General features: G+C 39.1%; 1 protein-coding gene across 3 annotated transcripts in view; it reads left to right on the top strand.

Moving 5' to 3' along the window:
• LOC128688468 (shootin-1-like) overlaps window positions 1–22507 on the top strand; it is a 187753-nt gene that overhangs the window by 151834 nt on the left and 13412 nt on the right. For 2 of the 3 annotated variants that reach the window (XM_070084700.1, XM_070084701.1), the window contains 7 exons: window positions 151–245; window positions 8602–8809; window positions 11984–12117; window positions 13415–13555; window positions 18091–18252; window positions 20721–20868; window positions 22050–22418. In XM_070084700.1, the coding sequence (XP_069940801.1) occupies window positions 151–245; window positions 8602–8809; window positions 11984–12117; window positions 13415–13555; window positions 18091–18252; window positions 20721–20868; window positions 22050–22418 (1257 nt within the window). Of the gene's footprint in view, window positions 1–123; window positions 246–8601; window positions 8810–11983; window positions 12118–13414; window positions 13556–18090; window positions 18253–20720; window positions 20869–22049; window positions 22419–22507 lie in introns of all 3 variants that reach the window. The other variant, XM_070084699.1, reaches the window with a different exon arrangement.

The following is a 22507-nucleotide window of genomic DNA, read 5'->3' as shown; positions in this document are numbered from 1 at the left end:
TCCTACTGTACTTTCCTCGGTTTTCTCCTTTTTCTCCCTACATTTGAGCCGCCTGCTTACAATCCCTTATTCTCCTTATATTTCTCTTCCTATCTCTTCTTCCTTTCTTGCTCTCTCTGGCAGACTCTGATTCCACAGTCATCTCAACAGTGTCTGAGGCTGTTTACCATGAGTATGACGACCTGCGACAGCGCTACCAAGTGGAAACAGAATCCATGGCCCAGGCTTTTAACCGTGCCACAGAGGTTAGTATTAAATTTTGTTTTAGCAAGTAAGCGGTTTGATGTTACCAGATGTAGTAGAGTTCATAGTCGAGGCTTTTAACCATGTCACAAAGGTTAGTAGTAGTTTCTATCCTCATGTTATACCAGTGAAGCAAAATCCTCTTAAATATTTTGCATCTTGGCTAGTCTTTTCCATCTCATGACCACGTAAGACAACAAGAAAATCTTAAAAACTATTTATACTCATTACACACTTAACTTTGCTTACCTGTGTGTTTTAGATTAATATTTCTTGTTCCAATTAATGAGGCCTGATCAAAGACCAGGCCATGGGGAACACTGAGCTCTAGAATTATTAACAGATATATCAGGTATATTCTGCTCTAGTGGATTGCATGCAGCCAGCAGTAACAGCCTGGTTGATCAGGCTCTGATCCACCAGGAGGCCTGGTCACAAACTGGGCTGTGGGGGCGTTGACCCCCGGAACTCTCTCCAGGTAAACTCCAGGTAAACCTCTGATATTAAGGCAGAATTATATTCTCAACTTATTGAAGGGCAGTGACCCTTTTGAATAATATATTTGGGGAGAAGCCCTAAATCCATAGGGGTCATACAGTGAATGGGAGGCAATCATGTTTAATTCAAGGAAGGGGAGGATATATCCAATTCCCTGGATCAAAAGCCCTTCATCAAGATCAAAGAACCTCCCTTGAGGGGCTTTTGAGTAATACTTGAGGCTCAATTTTCTACTCTTTTTTTTTTACATGTACAATACAGTATTACCTTGAATTTTGTAATTACATTATTCCATTGTACTTTTATAATTTTTGTCATTAAATTTGTAATTTGTTTAACTGCTCGACTCTCCCTTATATTGCCTGATGAATATAATACAAATGTAACTGACCATAGCATACACCAAGTCCAGTTTTAGAGAACTACACTAATACATTTAGTCTTTCAGTTGTATCTTTAAAGACGAGGGGGTACATGTACCTCCTCCCATGGGAGACTTAGGTCTTGAGACACTCCCCAGAAAGGGAGCCAAGGCCGGGTCACCACTCTTGGAAAAGACCCGGGCCGGGAGAGTACCGGTGAATAAAAAAAAAAATTTTTTTTGCTCATCTCAAAGTTTATATGGCTGGTTTTCTACCAAAAACATGTTTTATATTAATAATGAAATACATATTTTATGCATATATAATTTTTTTAGGAGCATATGGTGTCCATGTAGGTCTGCAAGCAGCTAGCAGAAACAGCCAGGTTGATCAGGTACCATAAAGGAAATCTGGTCTCAGGCCAGGCTACAGTTATTACATTCATGATGGAGTGCTAAACTCATAGGGGGCATACAGTGCTTAGGAAAAATGGAAAGCAATCAGGTTCAATCCAAGGAAAGAGTAAGTATAATTCCTTTGATGTAGAGCCTAAAGGAGCGTCCTTTGAGGCTGCAAGAGAACCCTCAAAACCAGTGCGAGACATGTCAAGAACAAGTATATCATAAAGGACACAAGTGCAACTAATGTGACATATTTATTGTGGCAACGTTTCGCTCTCCAGGAGCTTTGTCAAGCCGTTACAAACAGTACATGGACACAGAGGGTATATATAGGCTCAGAGTGATGTGCAATACTTGTGGTAGTAGTAGTAGTAGTGAGATAAGTTGTAATAGCAGTAGTAGTAGTAGTAATACAATATGTAGAACAATTGACTCGCACAAGAGTAAAAGGATATAAAACCTATAACTTGGGTAACATAAAAATAGGTTAGACAAATATTTCTATTGGAGGCTGGATAGAGAAGGTCTGTTTCAATTTAATGTGCTATGTGTATTATTAACAGGAGAGACTATGTGATGGCAGAGTTTACTGTTTTCAGGAGGATTCTTGCTAAGACTTCAGAGATGGTGAAGCTGCCTTTGTTTTGTTTAATTGTATTAGAAACAGCTATTAGTGAAGATTCAAGACATTTGCGTTTGCGGAAATTGGCTTCTTTGATCACTAATTGGGCGTCCCTGAATTTCATGAGATGCTTGGTGGAATTTCGGTGTTGTACACAGGCGTTGTTCAAGTTATCGTTCCTACATGCCTAAATGTGTTCATTGAGGCGGGTGTCGAGGTTTCTTGCTGTTTCACCTACATAAATCTTGTCACAGCCTCCACAGGGTATAGTGTAAACCCCTGCATTGACTGGTTCATGGCGCTTGGATTTTGTTCTGGTTAGATCCTTTATTGAAGTGCTGGAAGCGATGGCGACTCTGGTGTTAGTAAGTAAGCTTGTGAAAGTACTTTAGAAACATTCAGTGCAACCTGGCTGTTGGGAAGAATTATAACTTTGTTAGGAGTGGTGTTGGTGCGTGGAGAATTAATGATCTGAAGAGCTCTTTTCTTGCAATCTTTGATGAAAAAGGAAGGAAAATGTAAATCAGTGAAGGTTTGGTGAATGTATGTACATTCCTCGTCAAGAAACTCAGGACTACAAATTCGGTATGCTCTCAGGAAAAATCCGATGATGATGCCTCTTTTGGTCCTAGTATCTTGACTGGAATAGAAGTGTGCGAGATCATTTTTATTTGTAGGTTTTCGATAAACTTGAAATCTTAGGTTGTTGTCTATTTTGTGGATATGGACGTCTAGGAAAGGTAGCTTGTCACTGGACTCTTCTTCTAGTGTAAACTGGATCGCCGGTTCAACTGCGTTGAGCCTTGCCTGAAGATTCTGTACATCAAAATGTTTGGGTGAAACAGCAAGAAACCTCGACACTCGCCTCAATGAACACATTTACGCATGTAGGAACGATAACTTGAACAACGCCTGTGTACAACACCGAAATTCCACCAAGCATCTCATGAAATTCAGGGACGCCCAATTAGTGATCAAAGAAGCCAATTTCCGCAAATGCAAATGTCTTGAATCTTCACTAATAGCTGTTTCTAATACAAATAAACAAAACAAAGGCAGCTTCACCATCTCTGAAGTCTTAGCAAGAATCCTCCTGAAAACAGTAAACTCTGCCATCACATAGTCTCTCCTGTTAATAATACACATAGCACATTAAATTGAAACAGACCTTCTCTATCCAGCCTCCAATAGAAATATTTGTCTAACCTATTTTTATGTTACCCAAGTTATAGGTTTTATATCCTTTTACTCTTGTGCGAGTCAATTGTTCTACATATTGTATTACTACTACTACTACTGCTATTACAACTTATCTCACTACTACTACTACTACCACAAGTATTGCACCTCACTCTGAGCCTATATATACCCTCTGTGTCCACGTACTGTTTGTAACGGCTTGATAAAGCTCCTGGAGAGCGAAACGTTGCCACAATAAAAATGTCACATTAGTTGCACTTGTGTCCTTTTACTTTACATATTGTCGGTAATTCTACCAACTTTATTACAACAAGTAGAGTGGACCCTCACCTAACGATATTAATTGGTACCTGAGAACGAATATCGTCAGGCGAGTTTTTTTTTAGCGTTAGCTGAGGCAAACTGTTAGCGTTAAAATGTATCGTTAGGCGAATTTAACATTATGCGATGCATTCATTAGATAAGGGTCCACTGTATATCCACCTGTGAGACAGGCTGTTTTCATTAAATGCACTGTACCACATTATTTTAACAATTGATGTATGTGTATAATTTGATTAAAAATTATTAAATTTAGTTTTGAGAGAATAGTACATGTTGCTAAAGCATAAGACACAGTGCTAAGTCTTTTTTATATAATGCAGTATGTTTCACTAATTATTTAACTAGATTTTTCCCTTTTAGATGAAATGTATCACTTCAGCCTGACTCAGTATGGCTTTCACCATTGTTTGAGTTCATTGATTTTATGCTCCTACTTGCAAGTAACATAGGCAAAAGTAAACTAGTTGTAAGGAAGCCCTTGTACCTGCATATACAAATAAGTCAGGTGCATATGAAACAGGAGCACTACAGTAAGCCTGCTGGCAGTACAACAGAGTTGAGGAGCACTGCAGTAGGCATACTGACCCATGCACAGTGCAGTACTTCTCAATTCTCTTGTTCTATTGCCTGTAGATCTACTTTAGTGCCTCTTTTTTTGTGTGCACCTGGCTTGTTTTACATATATGGATAGGCAAACCCTGCTTTATAACAGTTTGCTTTACAGAGTTTAAAAAATACAGCAGTTTTCAATTACAACCACTCCTCATTTAGTGACAAACTCATTTACCAACAACTCAGACTTATGATGGGCTCTCTGACGAGCATGCATACCTAACCCTTAAACTGTCCAAACGTAGTTCTACGTTCACTTGCGTAGCGCTCCGAATATTTTGGGGAAAAAAAAATTGTTTTTTGTTTAAAATGAAGAGTGCATGTTTCCCAGGGTCCCCGAATTTTGTAATACGGGAGGTGCTGTCCTGGTAGACAGAAACTGCAGGCATGGAGGAATGCATGTTAGTGGCCTCGAGGGAGACAGGAGTTGTAGTGGGGAAACAAGTGTACTCAAGGGCAAGATAGAACCAATATTACAAACCAGCAATACCACAGGAGATAGCAAACAAGGAGACTCCACTAGTAATAGTGAAGATAAATTACCAGAAATAACTAGTGAGAGCTCCATTGTTAGTACTAGTGAAGATAGAAATGAGACAGGAAAATATGCACCAACGGGGAATACAGTCACAAAAATGCAAGGCAAACAGAAACCAAGCCTGTGCAAATATTATGCACGTGGTATCTGCAGGCATGGAATATCTGGAAAAACAGATGGGACGTGCAACTTTGACTACCCTAGAAAATGCCATGCCCATACAGCAACAGGAAAATGCAACCTCACTTCCTGTAAACTTTTTCACCCTGAAATGTGTCCCTCTTCAGTACAGGAAAGACAGTGCTATAACTTATATTACCAGACACACCATCTGAAGGGGACAAAAAGATACAAAACATCCAGACCATGGGAAAACCCAGGTAGCCACAGCCACTCAAAAGGTTTTTTAGTTCCAGGAAGGAAAAAAAAAACTGGCAGGAAATGGCAGAAATCATACACCAAATCCAGTCATTTCTGGGTGGAATCACAGTCGATGGCCTCCACTCCAAACCAACAGATACAGATATTAGTGCCAGAAAAAAAAGTCTCCCTCCAGTACCACCAATACCACCAATCTGATAACATTCTTCTTTGCAAATATACAGGGTCTAAAGCCAGCAACGAACAACAAAATACCTTTCATCCGTGGACTGCTTGCAGAGGCAAATGTAATGTTCGTGGCTTTCACAGAGACCCACATAAAGGATCACTTGGACAATGAAATATGGATCCCAGGTTACAACCTATACAGATGCGACAGAGTGAACAGGCAAAAGGGGGGGGCGGTTGACCTGTATATCGCAGTCACTTATTTGCACAGAACTGCTAAATGCCTCAAATGATGTAGTTGAAGTTTTAGCAGTAAAGATTGAGAACCAAAATCTAGTCATTGTGGTAGTTTACAAGCCCCCGGATACAACGTCCCAACAATTCCAGGAACAGCTGTTGAAAATTGACCACTGTCTGAAAAATCTTCCAGCTCCTGCCCCCAACATCTTGCTCCTGGGGGATTTCAACTTAAGGCACCTAAAATGGAGGAATATAGCAAATAATGTTGTTGCAGTGATAACACCAGGAGGTAGCTCAGATGAGAACTCACACACACACACAAGCTTTTAAATCTCTGCAAAAAATTCACCTTAAGCCAGCAAATAATAGAGCCTACTAGATTGGAAAATACACTGGACCTCATCTTCACTAACAATGATAATCTGATGTGAAATGTCACATATCAAAAACAATATACTCAGATTCAGACATGTATGTGCGGAGCCCCAGACCGACAAAATGTGATCAGTCACGAGGGAGCCTTCACCAAATTCAACTTTAATAACAAGAACATAAAGTGGGACCAAGTAAACCAAGTCCTAAATGATATAAGCTGGGAAGATAGCCTAAGCAACACAGACCCCAGCTTATGCCTAGAACAGATTAACTCTGTGGCACTCAAGGTATGCTCGAGGCACATTCCTTTAAGAAAAAGGAGGAGTAGATGTAAAATAGAAAGAGACAGGTGACGGAAAAAGTATAACAGAGTGGCTAAAAGAGGCCAATATATCTGCAATGCATAGGGAGACACTGGTCAGAGAAATAGCAAACATCGAACTAAAGCTAAAGGAATCTTATAGGAGTCAGGCATCGTGGGAAGAACTAAAAGCCATAAATGAAATCAAAAGAAACCCAAAACATTTCTTTTCTCATGCCAAATCAAAGTCGAGAACAACATCCAGGATTGGGCCCCTACTTAAACAAGATGGGTCCTATACAGATGACAGCAAGGAAATGAGTGAGCTACTCAAGTCCCAATATGACTCAGTTTTTAGCAAGACAGTCTGACAGTCAAAGATCTAAATGAATTTTTTATGAGAGAACCACAGAATTTGGTAAACACAAGCCTATCTGACATTATCCTGATGCCAAATGACTTCGAACTGGCAATAAATGACATGCCCATGCACTCTGCCCCAGGACCAGTCTCTTGGAACTCCGTGCTCATCAAGAACTGCAAGTAGCCCCTATCACGCACTTTTAACATCCTATGGAGAGGGAGCATGGACACTGGGGTCATCCCACAGTTACTAAAAAAACAGACATAGCCCCACTCCACAAAGGGGACAGTAAAGCAATAGCAAAGAACTACAGACCGAGATTGCTAACATCCCATATTATAAAATTTTTTGAAAGGGTCCTAAGAAGCAAGATTACCACCCATCAATTACACAACCCAGGACAGCATGGGTTTAGAGCAGGTCACTCCTGTCTATCCCAACTACGGGATCACTACGACAAGGTCCTAGATGCACTAGAAGTCAAAAAGAATGCAGATGTAATATACACAGACTTTGCAAAAGCCTTCGGCAAGTGTGACCATGGCATAATAGTGCACAAAATGCGTGCTAAAAGAGTAACAGGAAAAGTTGGTAGATGGATCTATAATTTCCTGACAAATACAACACAAGAGTAGTAGTCAACAGAGTAAAGTCTGAGGCAGCTACGGTGAAAAGCTCTGTTCTGCAAGGCACAGTATTCGCTCCCATCTTGTTCCTCATCCTCATATCTGACATAGACAGGGATGTAAGCCACAGCACCATGTCTTCCTTTGCAGATGACACCCGAATCTGCATGACAGTGTCTTCCATTGCAGACACTGCAAGACTTCAGGCAGACATCAACCAAATCTTTCAATGGGCTGCAGAAAACAATGTGAAGTTCAACGATGAGAAATTTCAGTTACTCCAATATGGTAAATGTGAGGAAATTAAAACCTCATCAGATTATAAAGCAAATTCCAACCACACAATAGACCAAAAAACTAATGTCAAAGACCTGGGAGTGATCATGTCGGAGGATCTCACCTCCAAGGACCATAACATTGTATAAATTGCATCTGCTAGAAAAATGACAGGATGGATAATGAGAACCTTTAAAACTAGGGATGCCAAGCCCATGATGACACTCTTCAGGTAGCTTGTTCTATCTAGGCTAGAATATTGCTGCACACTAACAGCACCTTTCAAGGCAGGTGAAATTGCTGACCTAGAAAACGTACAGAGAACCTTCATGGCACACATAACTGAGATAAAACACCTCAATTACTGGGAGCGCTTGAAATTCCTGAACCTGTACCCCATTTGGAATGCAGGCGGGAGAGATACATGATTATATACACCTGGAAAATCCTAGAGGGGCTAGTACCAAACTTGCACACGAAAATCACTCCCTATGAAAGCAAAAGACTCGGCAGACGATGCAACATCACCCCAATGAAAAGCAGGGGTGTCACTAGCACGTTAAGAGACAACACAGTAAGTGTCAGGGGCCCAAGACTGTTCAACTGCCTCCCAGCATACATAAAGGGGTTTACCAGAATACCCCTGGCTGTCTGCAAGCAGGCACTGGACAAGCACCTGAAGTTGGTACCTGACCAGCTGGGCTGTGGTTCGTATGTTGGATTGTGTGCAGCCAGCAGCAACAGCCTGGTTGGTCTGGCCCTGATCCACCATGAGGCCTGGTCACAGACCGGGCCGCGGGGGCGTTGACCCCCGGAACTCTCCAGGTAAACACCAAGTGCACAGACCCATTCTCTCATGTTTACCTGGAGAGAGTTCCGGAGGTCAATGCTCCCACGGCCCAGTCTGTTTCTAATATATAATAGTATTGACAATACAGCACTCATTTCATGAATATTTTGTACACCTGTATTTACTTGTCATGGGATTAATAATTTTTACTGCTTTCTGTTGCCATATTAGGCAAATTTTTTGCCACAAATGTCTTATAAGAAACCTGAACTCACTGCAGTGGTATCGTGAAAACAAAAATCTGCGTCGAGAGGCCAACACGTTAAAACGTCAGAGTGCCATCCTCATGCAGCGAGTAGTAGAAACCTCACCAGATTTTGACATCTCCATGTTGGCCAACATGGGAGATGTTGTGGACAAGCAGGGGTTTCAGGAGATACAACAGCTGCATGAACAGGAAATTGCCTCTCTAATGGAAAAAATTAAAGGTAATGTTTCCTCAGTTGGTTCTTATATTTATCTATATAAATTTCGTCATTATAAACTATACATGTATTATCACTTACAGCAAGAGATTTATGCAGAAATTTTCAAAGACTGCTATCACCACATATATTATTGCTCTTCATAGAGACTGTCTTTCAACTCATGTTCCTATTGTATTTATATACCAATGATCTCAAATGCAAAATTCTGTGCTATAAATTAATTTCAGTTTTTTTCTCAAAAAAAAAAAAAAAAAAAATCTGTCATGTACCACAATTATATGGAGAGTATACTTTTATAGTAATATGATCTTTATTTTGCATTATCCAGTAATTTTGCAATTTTTTTTTTTGAATGATGGTTATATAATATGTTTAATGGGAAAAGTATTCTTGATACATTGTTGCAGGTTAACACTTCAGTTAAGCTATAAATATATTTCTACTCTATTGTATCAGTGTATAATCATTCAAATTAGATTGCAGTATTTCCTCACCAAACTTTGAGTTTTGCATTTGTTTTACTACCTTTCCCTTTCCTGCACATACATATACATGTTTTGAAGCCAGTGGCACTTGTGTATATATAAGTACGTACATCTTAATCTCATAACACCCTCAAATATACATAGAGAACAAGTCTGTGCAGTGGGTATGCACAGCATAAAAAAAAATCTTGCTCCATGCAGTGCTTGATGAGAACAGATAACGTTTCACCTTGAGATTGGTGTTTTCGGCATTTTATTGGCTGTTTCTTGGTGTTGATTGATAGAGCAGTAGTGAATTAGAGACGATTTTGGTCAGTTTTAGACTGCAAGTGGCATAGACCTCAAATTGGCAGAAATATTAGATTTTTGCCAATTTTCCTGAGGATGGGTGGGGCCCTCTACCTCCAGGGTATGGACCCCAGTATTCCAAAAGGTCTGTTTTATGGGTTTTAATAGGTCTGCTTCAGTTAATAGGGTGGCCTAAACTATGACCAAGCATTCTTGTTTATATTTTATAAGCCGAGAAATAGAGTAAAACTTTTTTTTTTTGTCATCTGTTCAAACTGGAGGGCAATTGTTATATAGGAGGGGTGTGGGGTTATGATTAATGAACAAAGAAAGGTTATTAAGATAACTAGGATGCTTACAGTGTTATTGCAGTTGCATAAAGTGCTTCCACTCTCCAGATTTGTGCATGTGTAATCCCATAAGTTTTAAATAAAAATTTTAATTTTTGTTATTACTTTTAGTAAAAGATTCTCTGCCATTTTTTGAAGATATTTTTTTTTTTTTTTAATTGGGACACTAAGGGAACTTAAATTTTGGGTGTTGTGGCATATATCGCATAATAGAAATTAAAGAATGCAGCTCTATGCAGGGGGTATAAAACATGTTGCATTTTTGGTGTTCCAATAATGCGGTGATCTGAATCTTGGAACCTAATTTCCTCTAGAAAACAGTAGTACAAAGAATGGTTGTCACAAGAGAGATTAATTTCAGATCACCATTCATAATAACTTTTTTTTCACTTTTCACTATTTCTAATATTTCTTCCAGCAAGCATGCATGAGTGTGTTAGATAGGAGCAAGTGGAGACAAATGGTTTTTAGGACTTGACGTGCTGTTGGAGTGTGAACAAGGTAACATTTATGAAGGGATTCAGGGAAATTGGCAGGCCAGACTTAAGTCCTGGAGATGGGAAGTGCAGTGCCTGCACTCTGAAGGAAGAATGTTGATAAATTGCAGTTTTATATAACTAGTGTAAACACTCCTCTAGCAAGACAGTGATGGAGTGAATGATGATGAAAGTGTTTCTTATTTTCCGGGGTCACCCTACCTTGGTGGGAAATGGTCGATGTGTTAAAAAGAAAAAAAATTGCAGTCATGTAATGAAAACTCTAATTCAATAACTTTAGACCTCTCCTATGCATTAAGCAGGAGAAACAATCTAGGCAGGAAATCATGCAGATACATATACTGCACAGTATTACCTATGGGACAAACATACCAAAAAATGGGTGTAATTATTCGACCTATATTATATCCTTTATTAAGAGATCAAATATTTGCATTTATTAGCCACTTATAACATGTACCCCATCCCCAGTAGCCTTACTGATGTGAAACACTTCACCAGTAAAGTATCAAGTGACCAGCCTGATAATTCCATTTCTTTCCTTGGTGATCTTGATAATACAGTATACAGCCTCCTATGGCAGTACTGTAGTACATACCTGTAGCTGCATTTTCTGCAGGTCCCTCAACTGCTTCTACACCAGATAATTCTGCAATCTACAATATCTGTATCTGTAAATACAGTACAGTAATTGCAGTGGTGGGCCATCTCCCACTCTGCCTTGGTGGGAGATCACACACCAAGGCAGGGTGACCCAAAAAAGAAGAAACACTTTCACCATCACTCCATCACTGTCTTGCCAGAGGGGTGCTGATACTACAGTTTAAAACTGCAGATATCCCTACCCCTCCTTCAGAGTGCAGGCACTGTATTTTCCACCTCCAGGACTCAAGTCCATCTCAATGATTTGCCTGAATCTCTTCATAAATTTTACCTTGCTCACACTCCAATAGCATATCAATTCATAAAAACCACTTGCCTCCATTTACTATATAACATGCTCACACAAGCTTGCTGGATGTCTAAACCTCTCTCACACAAAACCTCCCCCCCCCCCACTTTACCTAGGATGACCCCCTAGCCCACCTTCCCTCCACTACAGATTTATACACCCTCCAAATCATCCTATTTTGTTCCATTCTCTCTAAATGTATGAACCACCTCAACAGTGCCTCTTCAGCCCTCTGGATAATACTTTTAATAGCCCCACACCTCCTAATCACCAAGCTATGAATTCTCTGTATAATAATCACACCATGCATTACCCTCGGTCACATCTCGACCGATATACAAGGTATACACTGTATACAAACCATTTTCTGGTAACTTGCTTTTTATATAAGGTATCAGAGTAGTACATTATATATATATATAATGGGTCTTAGTATCATCATTGTCATTAACGGATTTTCAGAATTAGCAAACAGCTCATATTTCCAATGAGTTGAGTAAAACATTGCTGAATATGCTTGTAGTTGTACAAAAGATGCAATTAATGCTAATACATGTTTATAAACCACTTTACTGCCATATTGTAAATAAATTTGTTTACAGGCTTAGAAATGGATGTGGCAAGTCTTACTGCAGAGTCAAACAAGGCTAAACAAGAGGAGTTTGAAGCACAAGAAGAATTATTAGAAACCAGAAGACAGTTAGATGAAGCAACTCAGCAGACAGAACAACTTCAGGTGAGTGTTGTTTTGAAATAATTCATTACAGTGTAAAATCTTTCTAACACTGGGTCACCTTATCGTGGTGTCAAGGTTTGAGTGGCGACTCATTTTTTCATTCTAAATAGCAGGAAACTTGACCTTTTTGTCACCTGTGGTTCAATTCATTGAATCAAGCCAGAATGCCTTCCATTATTCCAGGCACTGTATGATTCCTATGGATTTAGTGCTTACCCATGAATATAATAATTCTCTTGTCAGAATTTGCTGTAATTTATAACTTAAGACAACTTAAACAGTGCCTTGCACATTATTATTATAAGGGGAAGCGCTAAACCCATAGGATTATACAGTGCATATTGGGGGGGGGGAATGGAAGGTATTCAGGCTTAATTCAGGGAACTGGAGCACAGATCCAATTCCCTAGATCAAGAGCCCCTCACCAGCATCAAGGAACTGTCCTTGAGGGGAGTGCCTTGCACAGCAGTACAACAATGATGACCATTTCAGATTCAGTGACACCCACTTAGTGATTAAAGAACCAAATACTCTCAAATGAAAATGCTTTGAATCATCATTAATCTCCATTTCAGTCACCAACAGAATAAAGGCAGCTTCATCATCCCTAAAATATTAATAACATAAGAATCAAGGGCCACTTCAGCAGGCCTACTGACCCATGCTAGGCAGATATAACTCACACTCACCCACACCCATTCATGTACTTGTCTACACAAGGTTTTAACTTCAATGATACTTCTTGAAAGTTTATTCCACTTATCCACAACTCTTATCGAACCAGTGGTTTCCTATATCCTTTCTAAACCTAAATTTTTCTCACTTGAACCCATTGCATAAGTCCTTCTTAAACCAATAAGCCCTTCCATTACAGTAATATTTATTGGTAGGTGTTGGAATAAAGTTAACGATTTTCAGGTTTTCTAATTCTTGTTTATTTATTAGTCCTTCATAATATAAAGCTCGTCTCAGTTAATGAAACATTAAAGACTGCAGTATGGCATAATATCCTTGCTTAAATAATTTGTATTATTAGTTTTAAAAGTTAAATTTTCAGAAAAAATCACGAGAGCCAATTTCAGGCTCATGATTAAAATTTCATAAGCACAGGCCTGGAGTCTTAGGTCTCGCTTGCCATGGGTTGAAACCCCACCTGTTCCATGGTTTGTTTGCAATCATATTATTACAATTTTGTGAGTCAAGGATGTGTAATTTTTTGTCCCCTTATCTGATGTGAAAATGTTCATGATGTGATTTCCTGTTAAAGAACCATGCTTTTTATTTCCACTTTTTTCAGAAAAGAATAGCAGAACTGGAAGCAGTCGAGCGGCGTATGGGTCGTGTGTCAGTTTTAGTTTTAGATGAAGTGGAAGCGTTGCAGGCTCAGCTGCGTTCAGAGGCTGCTCGAGCCAATACAGCTGCTACAGAGGCAGCTAAGGTATGGATTGGGGAATTAGACACATATGCAACATCTGGGTATCTTAATCATTACAAGGCCATAATGTGAAGAAATATACAAAAGATGAGGTAATCAGTCCCTCAGCCTTGGAGTTGGAGGAGAGCACTGTAGTCTTGAAGACTACAGTGCTCTCCTCCAACTCCAAGGCTGAGGGACTGATTACCTCATCTTTTGTGAATATTTCTTCACATTATGTCCTTGTATTGATAAAACCACTGGTTGGCGAAATGTCTACAATTAAAGATACCCAGATGTTGCATATGTCTAATTCTTCATCTTGTCTGTATTATATACCATAGATGTACAAGGTATGGATTCACTGTAAATTTAACATTGAATTTTGCACTAAAGATATGTGTTACTTTCCTCAGACAGATTCATCATCTAGATATCTATTGATATGTTGTATGCTCCTAATTTAAGTCTTTAATGTGCTATTGGATGGGCTTTTTTAGTACGTATTGGTTTCCATTACAGTACCTGTAATGTAACAGAAGACAAAATGGGTCCTGAAACTTAGGTAAATATTTTATATTGCTGAATAACCACCAGGGTTGTTATTTTCATTAATATAATAGTAGTAATTAATAATAATTATACTAGGTAGTAGGTTGGTAGACAGCAACCGCCCAGGGAGGTACTACTGTCCTGCCAGGTGAGTGTAAAACTGAAGCCTGTAATTGTTTTACACGATGGTAGGATTGCTGGTGTCTTTTTTTTTCTGTCTCATATACATGCAAGATTTCAGGTATGTCTTGCTACTTCTACTTACACTTAGGTCACACTACACATACATGTACAAGCATATATATACACACCCCTTTGGGTTTTCTTCTATTTCCTTTCTAGTTCTTGTTCTTGTTTATTTCCTCTTACCTCCATGGGGAAGTGGAACAGAATTCTTTCTCCGTAAGCCATGCGTGTTGTAAGAGGCGACTAAAATGACGGGAGCAAGGGGCTAGTAACCCCTTCTCCTGTATATATTACTAAATGTAAAAGGAGAAACTTTCGTTTTTTCTTTTGGGCCACCCCGCCTTGGTGGGATACAGCCAGTGTGTTGAAAGAATAATAATAATAATTATATAATATTTTTTCTAATGAGTCGGCTGTCTCCCACCAAGGCAGGGTGACCCAAAAAGAAAGAAAATCCCAAAAAAGAAAATACTTTCATCATTCAACACTTTCACCTCACTCACACAATCACTGTTTTTGCAGAGGTGCCCAGAATACAACAGTTTAGAAGTATATACGTATAAAAATACACAATATGTATATCCCTCCAAATTGCCAATATCCCAAACCCTCCCTTTAGAGTGCAGGCATTGTACTTCCCATTTCCAGGACTCAAGTCTGGTTATATAAAATAACCAGTTTCCCTGAATCCCTTCACTAAATATTACCCTGCTCACACTCCAACAGCTCGTCAGGTCCCAAATACCATTCGTCTCCATTCACTCCTATCTAACACGCTCACGCACGCTTGCTGGAAGTCCAAACCCCTCGCCCACACCTCCTTTACCCCCTCCCTCCAACCTTTTCAAGGACGACCCCTACCCCTCCTTCCTTTCCCTACAGATTTATACGCTCTCCATATCATTCTTTGATCCATTCTCTCTAAATGACCAAACCACCTCAACAAACCCACTTCAGCCCTCTGACTAATACTTTTATTAACTCCACACCTTCTCCTAATATCCACACTCTGAATTTTCTGCATAATATTTACACCACACATTGCCCTTAGACAGGACATCTCCACTGCCTCCAACCGCCTCCTCGCTGCAGCATTTACAACCCAAGCTTCACACCCATATAAGAGTGTTGGTACTACTATACTTTCATATACAGTGGACCCCCGGTTAACGATATTTTTTCACTCCAGAAGTATGTTCAGGTGCCAGTACTGACCGAATTTGTTCCCATAAGAAATATTGTGAAGTAGATTAGTCCATTTCAGACCCCCAAACATACACATACAAATGCACTTACATAAATACACTTACATAATTGGTCGCATTTGGAGGTAATCGTTATGCGGGGGTCCACTGTATTCCCTTCTTTGCCTCCATAGATAACATTTTTTGCCTCCACATATACCTCATTGCACCACTCGCCTTTTTTCCTTCATCAATCCATCCGCTGACACGTCAACTCCCAAATATCTGAAAACATTCACTTCTTCCATGCTCCTCCTCCCCAATTTGATATCCAATTTTTCTTTATCTAAATCATTTGATACCCTCATCACCTTACTCTTTATGTTAACTTTCAACTTTCTACCTTTACACACACTCCCAAATTCGTCCACCAACCTTTGCAGTTTTTCTTTAGAATCTCCCATAAGCACAGTATCATCAGCAAAAAGTAACTGTGTCACTTCCCATTTTGTATTTAATTCCCCATAATTTAATACCACCCCTCTCCTGAACACCCTGGCATTGACTTCTTTTACAACCCCGTCTATAAATATATTAAACAACCATGGTGACTTTACACATCCCTGTCTAAGACCTACTTTTACCGGGAAGTAGTCTCCCTCTCTTCTACACTCCCTAACCTGAGCCTCACTATCCTCATAAAAACTTTACAGCATTTAGTAACTTACCACCTATTCCATATACGTATGTGCAAAATTGTTTACATTCAAAAATATAATTTAGGAATAGACATGACAAAGCCATTTAACCCTTAAACGGTCCAAACAGATAGACGTTCAAATTCGTAGTGCTACAACAGTAGATCTACTTTTTTTTACATATTTTCAAATATAACAAAAAAAAAAATGTAGATAAAAGTTTTTTTTACACATTTTCAAATGTAAAACAAAAAAGAAGATCTACATTTTTTTTACATACTTTCAGATGTTGAAAAAACGTATATATACGTTTGGACCATTTAAGGGCTAAAAGATGCTGTATTTTATATTTTCTGATACTACAATTCAAAACTGGAAATATCCCCACCCCTCCTTCAGAGTGCAGGCACTGTACTTCCCATTCAGTAACCTACCATCTGTTCCATACACTTGCAATATCTGCCACATTTTTTCCCTATCTGCCCTATCATATCTTCTTTCAACAAACCAGCCATATCCCACTGAGGCTGGGTGGCTCCAAAAAACAAAACAAATGAAAGTTTCTCTTTTTAAATTTAGTAATTTATAAAGGAGAAGGTGTTATTAACCCCTCGCTCCTGGCATTTTAGTCTCCTCTTACGATACACATGGCTTACGGAGGAAGAAATCTGTTCCACTTCCCTATGGAGATAAGAGGAAATAAACAAGAACTAGTAAGAAAATAGAAAACCCAGAGGGGTGTGTGTATATATATGCTTGTACATGTATGTGTAGTGTGACCTAAGTGTAAGTAGAAGTAGCAAGATGTACCTGAAATCTTACATGTTTAAGAGACAGAGAAAAAGACACCAGCAATCCTACCATCATGTAAAACCATCTTACACTTACTTGGCAGGACGGTAGTACCTTCCTGGGATGATGCTGTCTACCAATCTACTACCTAGGATCCTATCACGTGTCTTTTCTAAATCCATGACAGTGAAGAAAACTTCCCTACCTTTATCTAAATATTGCTTACTTGTATGCTTCATTGCAAACACTTGGTCCACACATCCCCTACCCTATCAAAAGCCTCCTTGTTCATCTGCCCCTGATTCTTTCAGTAATAACTATTATTTTTACACTCTCTTGTCCCCCTTCCCTTTACATAATTGAACTACGCATGCTCCCTGCTAGCCCCTAGGTACCTTCCCCTCTTTCATACATTTATTGAAAAAAAAGTTAAGAGGCAGAGCCATGAACCGAGTCTTGACCCTGGTGGCTAAAGCTCTCATTTCACACAGTGAGGGGCCCGGGTTCAGTTCCCAGCAAGGGGAAAAACATTGGGCGTGTTTCTTTACACTGGTTGTATATGTTCCCCATCAGCAAAATGGGTACCTGGGAGTTAGTCGACTGGTGTGGGTCGCATCCTGGGACAAACCTGACCTAATTTGCCCAAAATGCTCTGCATAACAAGTGGCTTTCTCTATACTAGTATGTCACTGATGTCAGCTTGGCCTGTATACCTCGTACATGCACTTGTAGAAATAGATATTATTACAGAACAGAGAGAGAGGTAGGTAGGTAGGTATATTTACTTTCTTTCTCTCTCTTATATATGTCTTTGAAACAGTGTTTGGTTTAACCTGACATGACAGTATTAAGTTGTAGATTATTTAAATTTCAAAAAAAATTTCCCTTTATTATGGTTAATGAAATAATCCTAATTTTTTTTATATTTTAATTTTGCTTTGCAAGGAAATGTTTTTGCTTCAGGATTATAACATACTGTGTGAAGCAACATATAGACTTCCTCGGCAAATGTTGTAGAGTGGCCATTGTATAACAAGTATCGCATTCTGTGGGTCCTGCGAATTCTTTAACCATTACATAAGATGTTGAAATAATTAGACGGGAAACTAGAGCACAAAGATATATTTTAATATTTTCTTTTTATTAGGCCCGTAGTGAGCATGCTGCTCTGGCTCGTCAGAGTGCTGTTGCTTTAGCAGATGTGATGGGGGATGAAAGGTTGCGCATGGCAATGGAGGAAGTGCACAGCCTTACCCAAAAGCTACACACACAGGAAGAAGAATACAAACAGGCTATGCACAAGTTAAAGGTATCTTTCTGGTATTTTGGTAAACTGTACTTGAACTATAATTGATCATAGGAGATAATGGTTGAGATACTTTCTAAGGAGAGTATGATAATCTCTAAGAAGAGCATCTCAATCAAGAATGGATGTTATGTACTATTTTTAACATGTTTTCATAAAGTGGTCTTGCCTCCAAATTATGGCCAAAGCTAGACATAAGGGCAATTCTAATACTATCCCTTACCCATTGCTGTTGTTCTCCTAGTACTACTGTAAGTAGGATCCTGGGTGTTAAATTGTTGCAAGTTGCATCCTGGGGGTAGTCAGCTACTTGGCTAAAGGGACCTCAGCTAAACCTTTACAAAAATTCAGTGTATGTCAAAGGCCCTAAGATCTGGAACACCCTACCTGAGAACTCTAGAACTGCAGACAAATTCATCACCTTCAAAACTACCATTAGAAAACATCTTATATCCCTGATACACCCCGTCAACTAACTACACGAATACCACCTGGTGGTTCACACTTACACTCACTCACCCATTTGACCATAAACAGAAATATTAATCTCAATCTTAAAACAATGAATCCTGTGATACTCCAATACTGAAACTATGTACTGTGCCAAAACAAAAGCATTCACATTGCTAAACTCACAAACTAGTATTTAGTCACTTAGCCATAATACCAACTTACCTCATAATTTGTAATATTTTAAAATTAAGAATTAAACTAAGTCTGCCCGAAATGCCTAGCCATGCTAAGTGTTCTAGTGGTACACTCTGTAATCATTATTTTACTATATGTAAACCACACAGTAACCATTGTAATCCTTATAGAGAATAAACTTTGAATTTGAATTGAAGGTGTATCATGAAGCATGAAATTTCATTAGGTATTATGTTATGATCTTAATTGGATTACTGTACATTTCTCCAGACCTTGTTTACCACTATTATTATAATTTGTAGTATGAAAAGCTACCTATAATATCAATAATTATACCATCACTCTTTGCCCAGCATGTTACCTGTTTACTTTCTGCACATCTGGGCATTTGCATTCTTTTTGATGTCTGCTTTGCTCACTAAGTATGTAGCCTGGCGAGATGCTGCTGACAAGGGAAGGTGGCAGATACTGTAGTTCTTGGAACCTTTTACAGAAATTATTTTTTCCTACTTCAAAACACTATTCTGTGGTCAGATTCCACGAACCACTTACGAGAATCCTACCAGTAGTACCCAAAAATCATAGAGGTGGTAGCTGACGACCTCATCCTGGCATATTATGGCCTATACCAGCACTGTACAAATATGAGGAAGTAGCAAATCTAAATGATTATTCAAGAGCCAATGGCTTTTTAAATCCTGATATTGGTAGTTCTCCACAGGTTGTCAATTTGTCAAGAGAAAATCACCTGATGCAGGGTGATCAGGCTTCTGGATTATGTACTTGATTATGCAAGGTTGCTTGATCTTTGTTAAGTGCATGTGATTTTAATTAGGATTTTTCTGGAGAAGAGTAAGACAAACCAGTCCTTAATATAGTATGAAAGGTTTTGAGTAAGGACCTTAATATGAGATCCTCTGCAGGTATCTACATACATGTCAGTGTGTATTTAACAACTCAGCTTTATAAGATTGCTTTAACCTCATTGGACTTCAATAGTATGCCACCTGCACTCTGCCCCAGACCCATACTTTTTTTTTTTTTTTTTTTAACTCGATGGATATCTCCCACCAAGATAGGGTGACCCAAAGAAGAAAACGCAGCCATTCAACTGCAGTCTTTCCAGAAATGTGCTGACATCTTCACTCCTTCAGAGTGAAGGCATTGCCCTTTCCACCTCCAGGACTCTAGTCCAGCTAACTGGTCTCCCCTACATCCCTTTATAAAGTTATCCTGCTCATAGTCTAACAACATGGCTATTAAAAACCACTTACCTCCATTCACTCCTAACACACACAAGCCTGTTGGATGCTCAAAGCCTCTTGTACCCCTTACAGCACTGTGTGACCCTTGGTTTAGTGCTTAGTTTTTATTGTAATAATAATAATAGTCTTTTTACCCCTTCTCTCCTACCTTCATCCCAGATTTATACACCCTCTTCACCAATCTATCCATTCTCAGCCCTCAGATTTTTTTTCCTTGGTGACTCCTCATTGCCTTTTAATTTTTATGCTTCAGAATTTCTGCATGATATTCGTACATGTTGCTCTGAAATATGACATTTCCATTGCCTCTAGCTACCTCATTACTCCAGCATCATTTTTTTTTTTTAACAACGGCCATCTTCCACCAAGGCAGGATAACCCATAGAAGAAAACATATTCACATTCACTCAATTGCTGCCTTCCAGAAGTGTGCTGAAATCATAATCAGATTGCCCCTCTGACTGCAATATCCCCACCCCTCCTTCAGGAGTGCAGGCACTCATGTCTGCATAACTTATTTTCATGGATGCCTTCATGAAGTCTTCTTATTATACACAGGCTGAGCTGCTCATTTATGAATCTGGCGAGAAAGCTGCAGAGATTGAACTTTTAAGAGAACGTGTGTTGTTGTTGGAAGAGGAAGTGAGAGAAAAAGAGCATAAAGCTAATGAGGCAAATAATGAAATGAGAAAACTTAGAAAAGAAGGTAGGTTTAAGAGGTGCTTTGTAAAAGTACAGTAAATCTCTCAATAATGTAATACAAAATTACAAAAACTTGACATTCAGTACTGTATAAGAAAATATTCATAGCTGACATTCATCATTCATAAAAAGTGAATCACTTAACTAAAGTATTAATAACATGTTGGTGCATACAAAACATTTAAACTACTGTATGTTAATTTATATGTAATTTATACAAAACGTGCATCTTTCCCAAAATGCCTTAGGCATTTTTTGTTTCTAGACAGACTACACAGCACATTATTCACAAGTGATGTAGTTTGGAACACTAAGAAGTTCAAGTATGAAATACTCGTGCAACATTTGGGAAACTTTATTGAAGAAATATTTTGCCAGCCAGTGGCTTCTTCTGTATTGAGACTGAAGCCACTGGCTGGTGAAATGTTTGCTCAGTAAAAAAAAAAAAAAAAAACACCACGGGTGACAATTGAACATGTGGTAAGTCATAAAACTCCAGGCCAGCATGCAAGTCACTGAGCCTGGAGTTTTACAGCTCACTCACCACGAGTTCAATCTCTGCCGGTGGTATGGCTTGTTTGCAATCATGGCAATATGATTTTGCGAGTCATGTTTCCTCAGTAAAGATTCCCAAATGTTGCATGTCTCATTCCTCAACATAATACACAAACTTTGAGCTGTAACAAGCACCCAGTTGCTCTCCTGCATACTGCCCTTTCTGGGTACCACTTTACAGACCAACAAATATTTGACTTGCAGTGCAACTCATTTTTCATATTTAAATTATATGCAATAGCAGCTTAAATCTTCTGAAAGGACTATCTTCTGTAATGTGTTGGTTTAATACTATAAATTTTGCCTATGTCCAATGTGCTGTACTTTAATACAGAATTTTATATTATAATGAAAACCAAGAGCTAAACCCACCAGGGTCACACAGTGGCAGAATTTTATCAGCTGTATGACCCTTGTGGGTTGATCAGTTATGATTATAATTATCTAATTTTACCAAGCTTTTCAATCTAAATAGCATGAACCCAGAGAAACGTAATTGCTCATTGTATTGAGTACGTAAGACTTCTTAGTTGATTAAACAACAAACTAAGTTTATCCATCATTTGCAAATTCAGTTTTGCATGTGTACTATGATTGTAGTTAGACACTTACACGCTCTTCTTTGTTTAGCCGAGGAGCAGCGAGATCAAATACGATTACTCCAACAAAGTTCTTCTAGCAGCAACATCAATAATCTTTATCATGGCAAGTCATCTGGTGGGTTGGAGTCTTTGTCACTGAGCAGAAACACCACTGCACTGGAATCTGTCCCAGGCATTCCTCCTCCTCCTCCTCCTCCTCCTCCAGCACCTTTTTCTGTTCCTCCCCCACCACCACCTCCACCACTGCCTCATGCAAGCCCTCCGCCTCCACCACCACCTCCTCCTCCTCCTCCTCCACCACCACCACCTCCATTACCTGCCAACCCTGTAACTACATTATCTACCTTAATTGGTGCTTCCAAACAGAACAGGAAAGAAAAGGATGCAAATGGTTCAGGTAAGTTATCACAGAGTTCATTATAACTATTGTAGTAATTACTCAGTTGATTAATTCACTTTGCTTTTGTTCTTACCTCTGACAGTACG

This window comes from Cherax quadricarinatus, chromosome 13, assembly GCF_038502225.1.
Source record: "Cherax quadricarinatus isolate ZL_2023a chromosome 13, ASM3850222v1, whole genome shotgun sequence".
In the NCBI taxonomy this organism is placed as follows: Eukaryota; Metazoa; Arthropoda; class Malacostraca; order Decapoda; family Parastacidae; genus Cherax; species Cherax quadricarinatus.
This window is presented reverse-complemented; position numbering and strand designations above follow the sequence as displayed.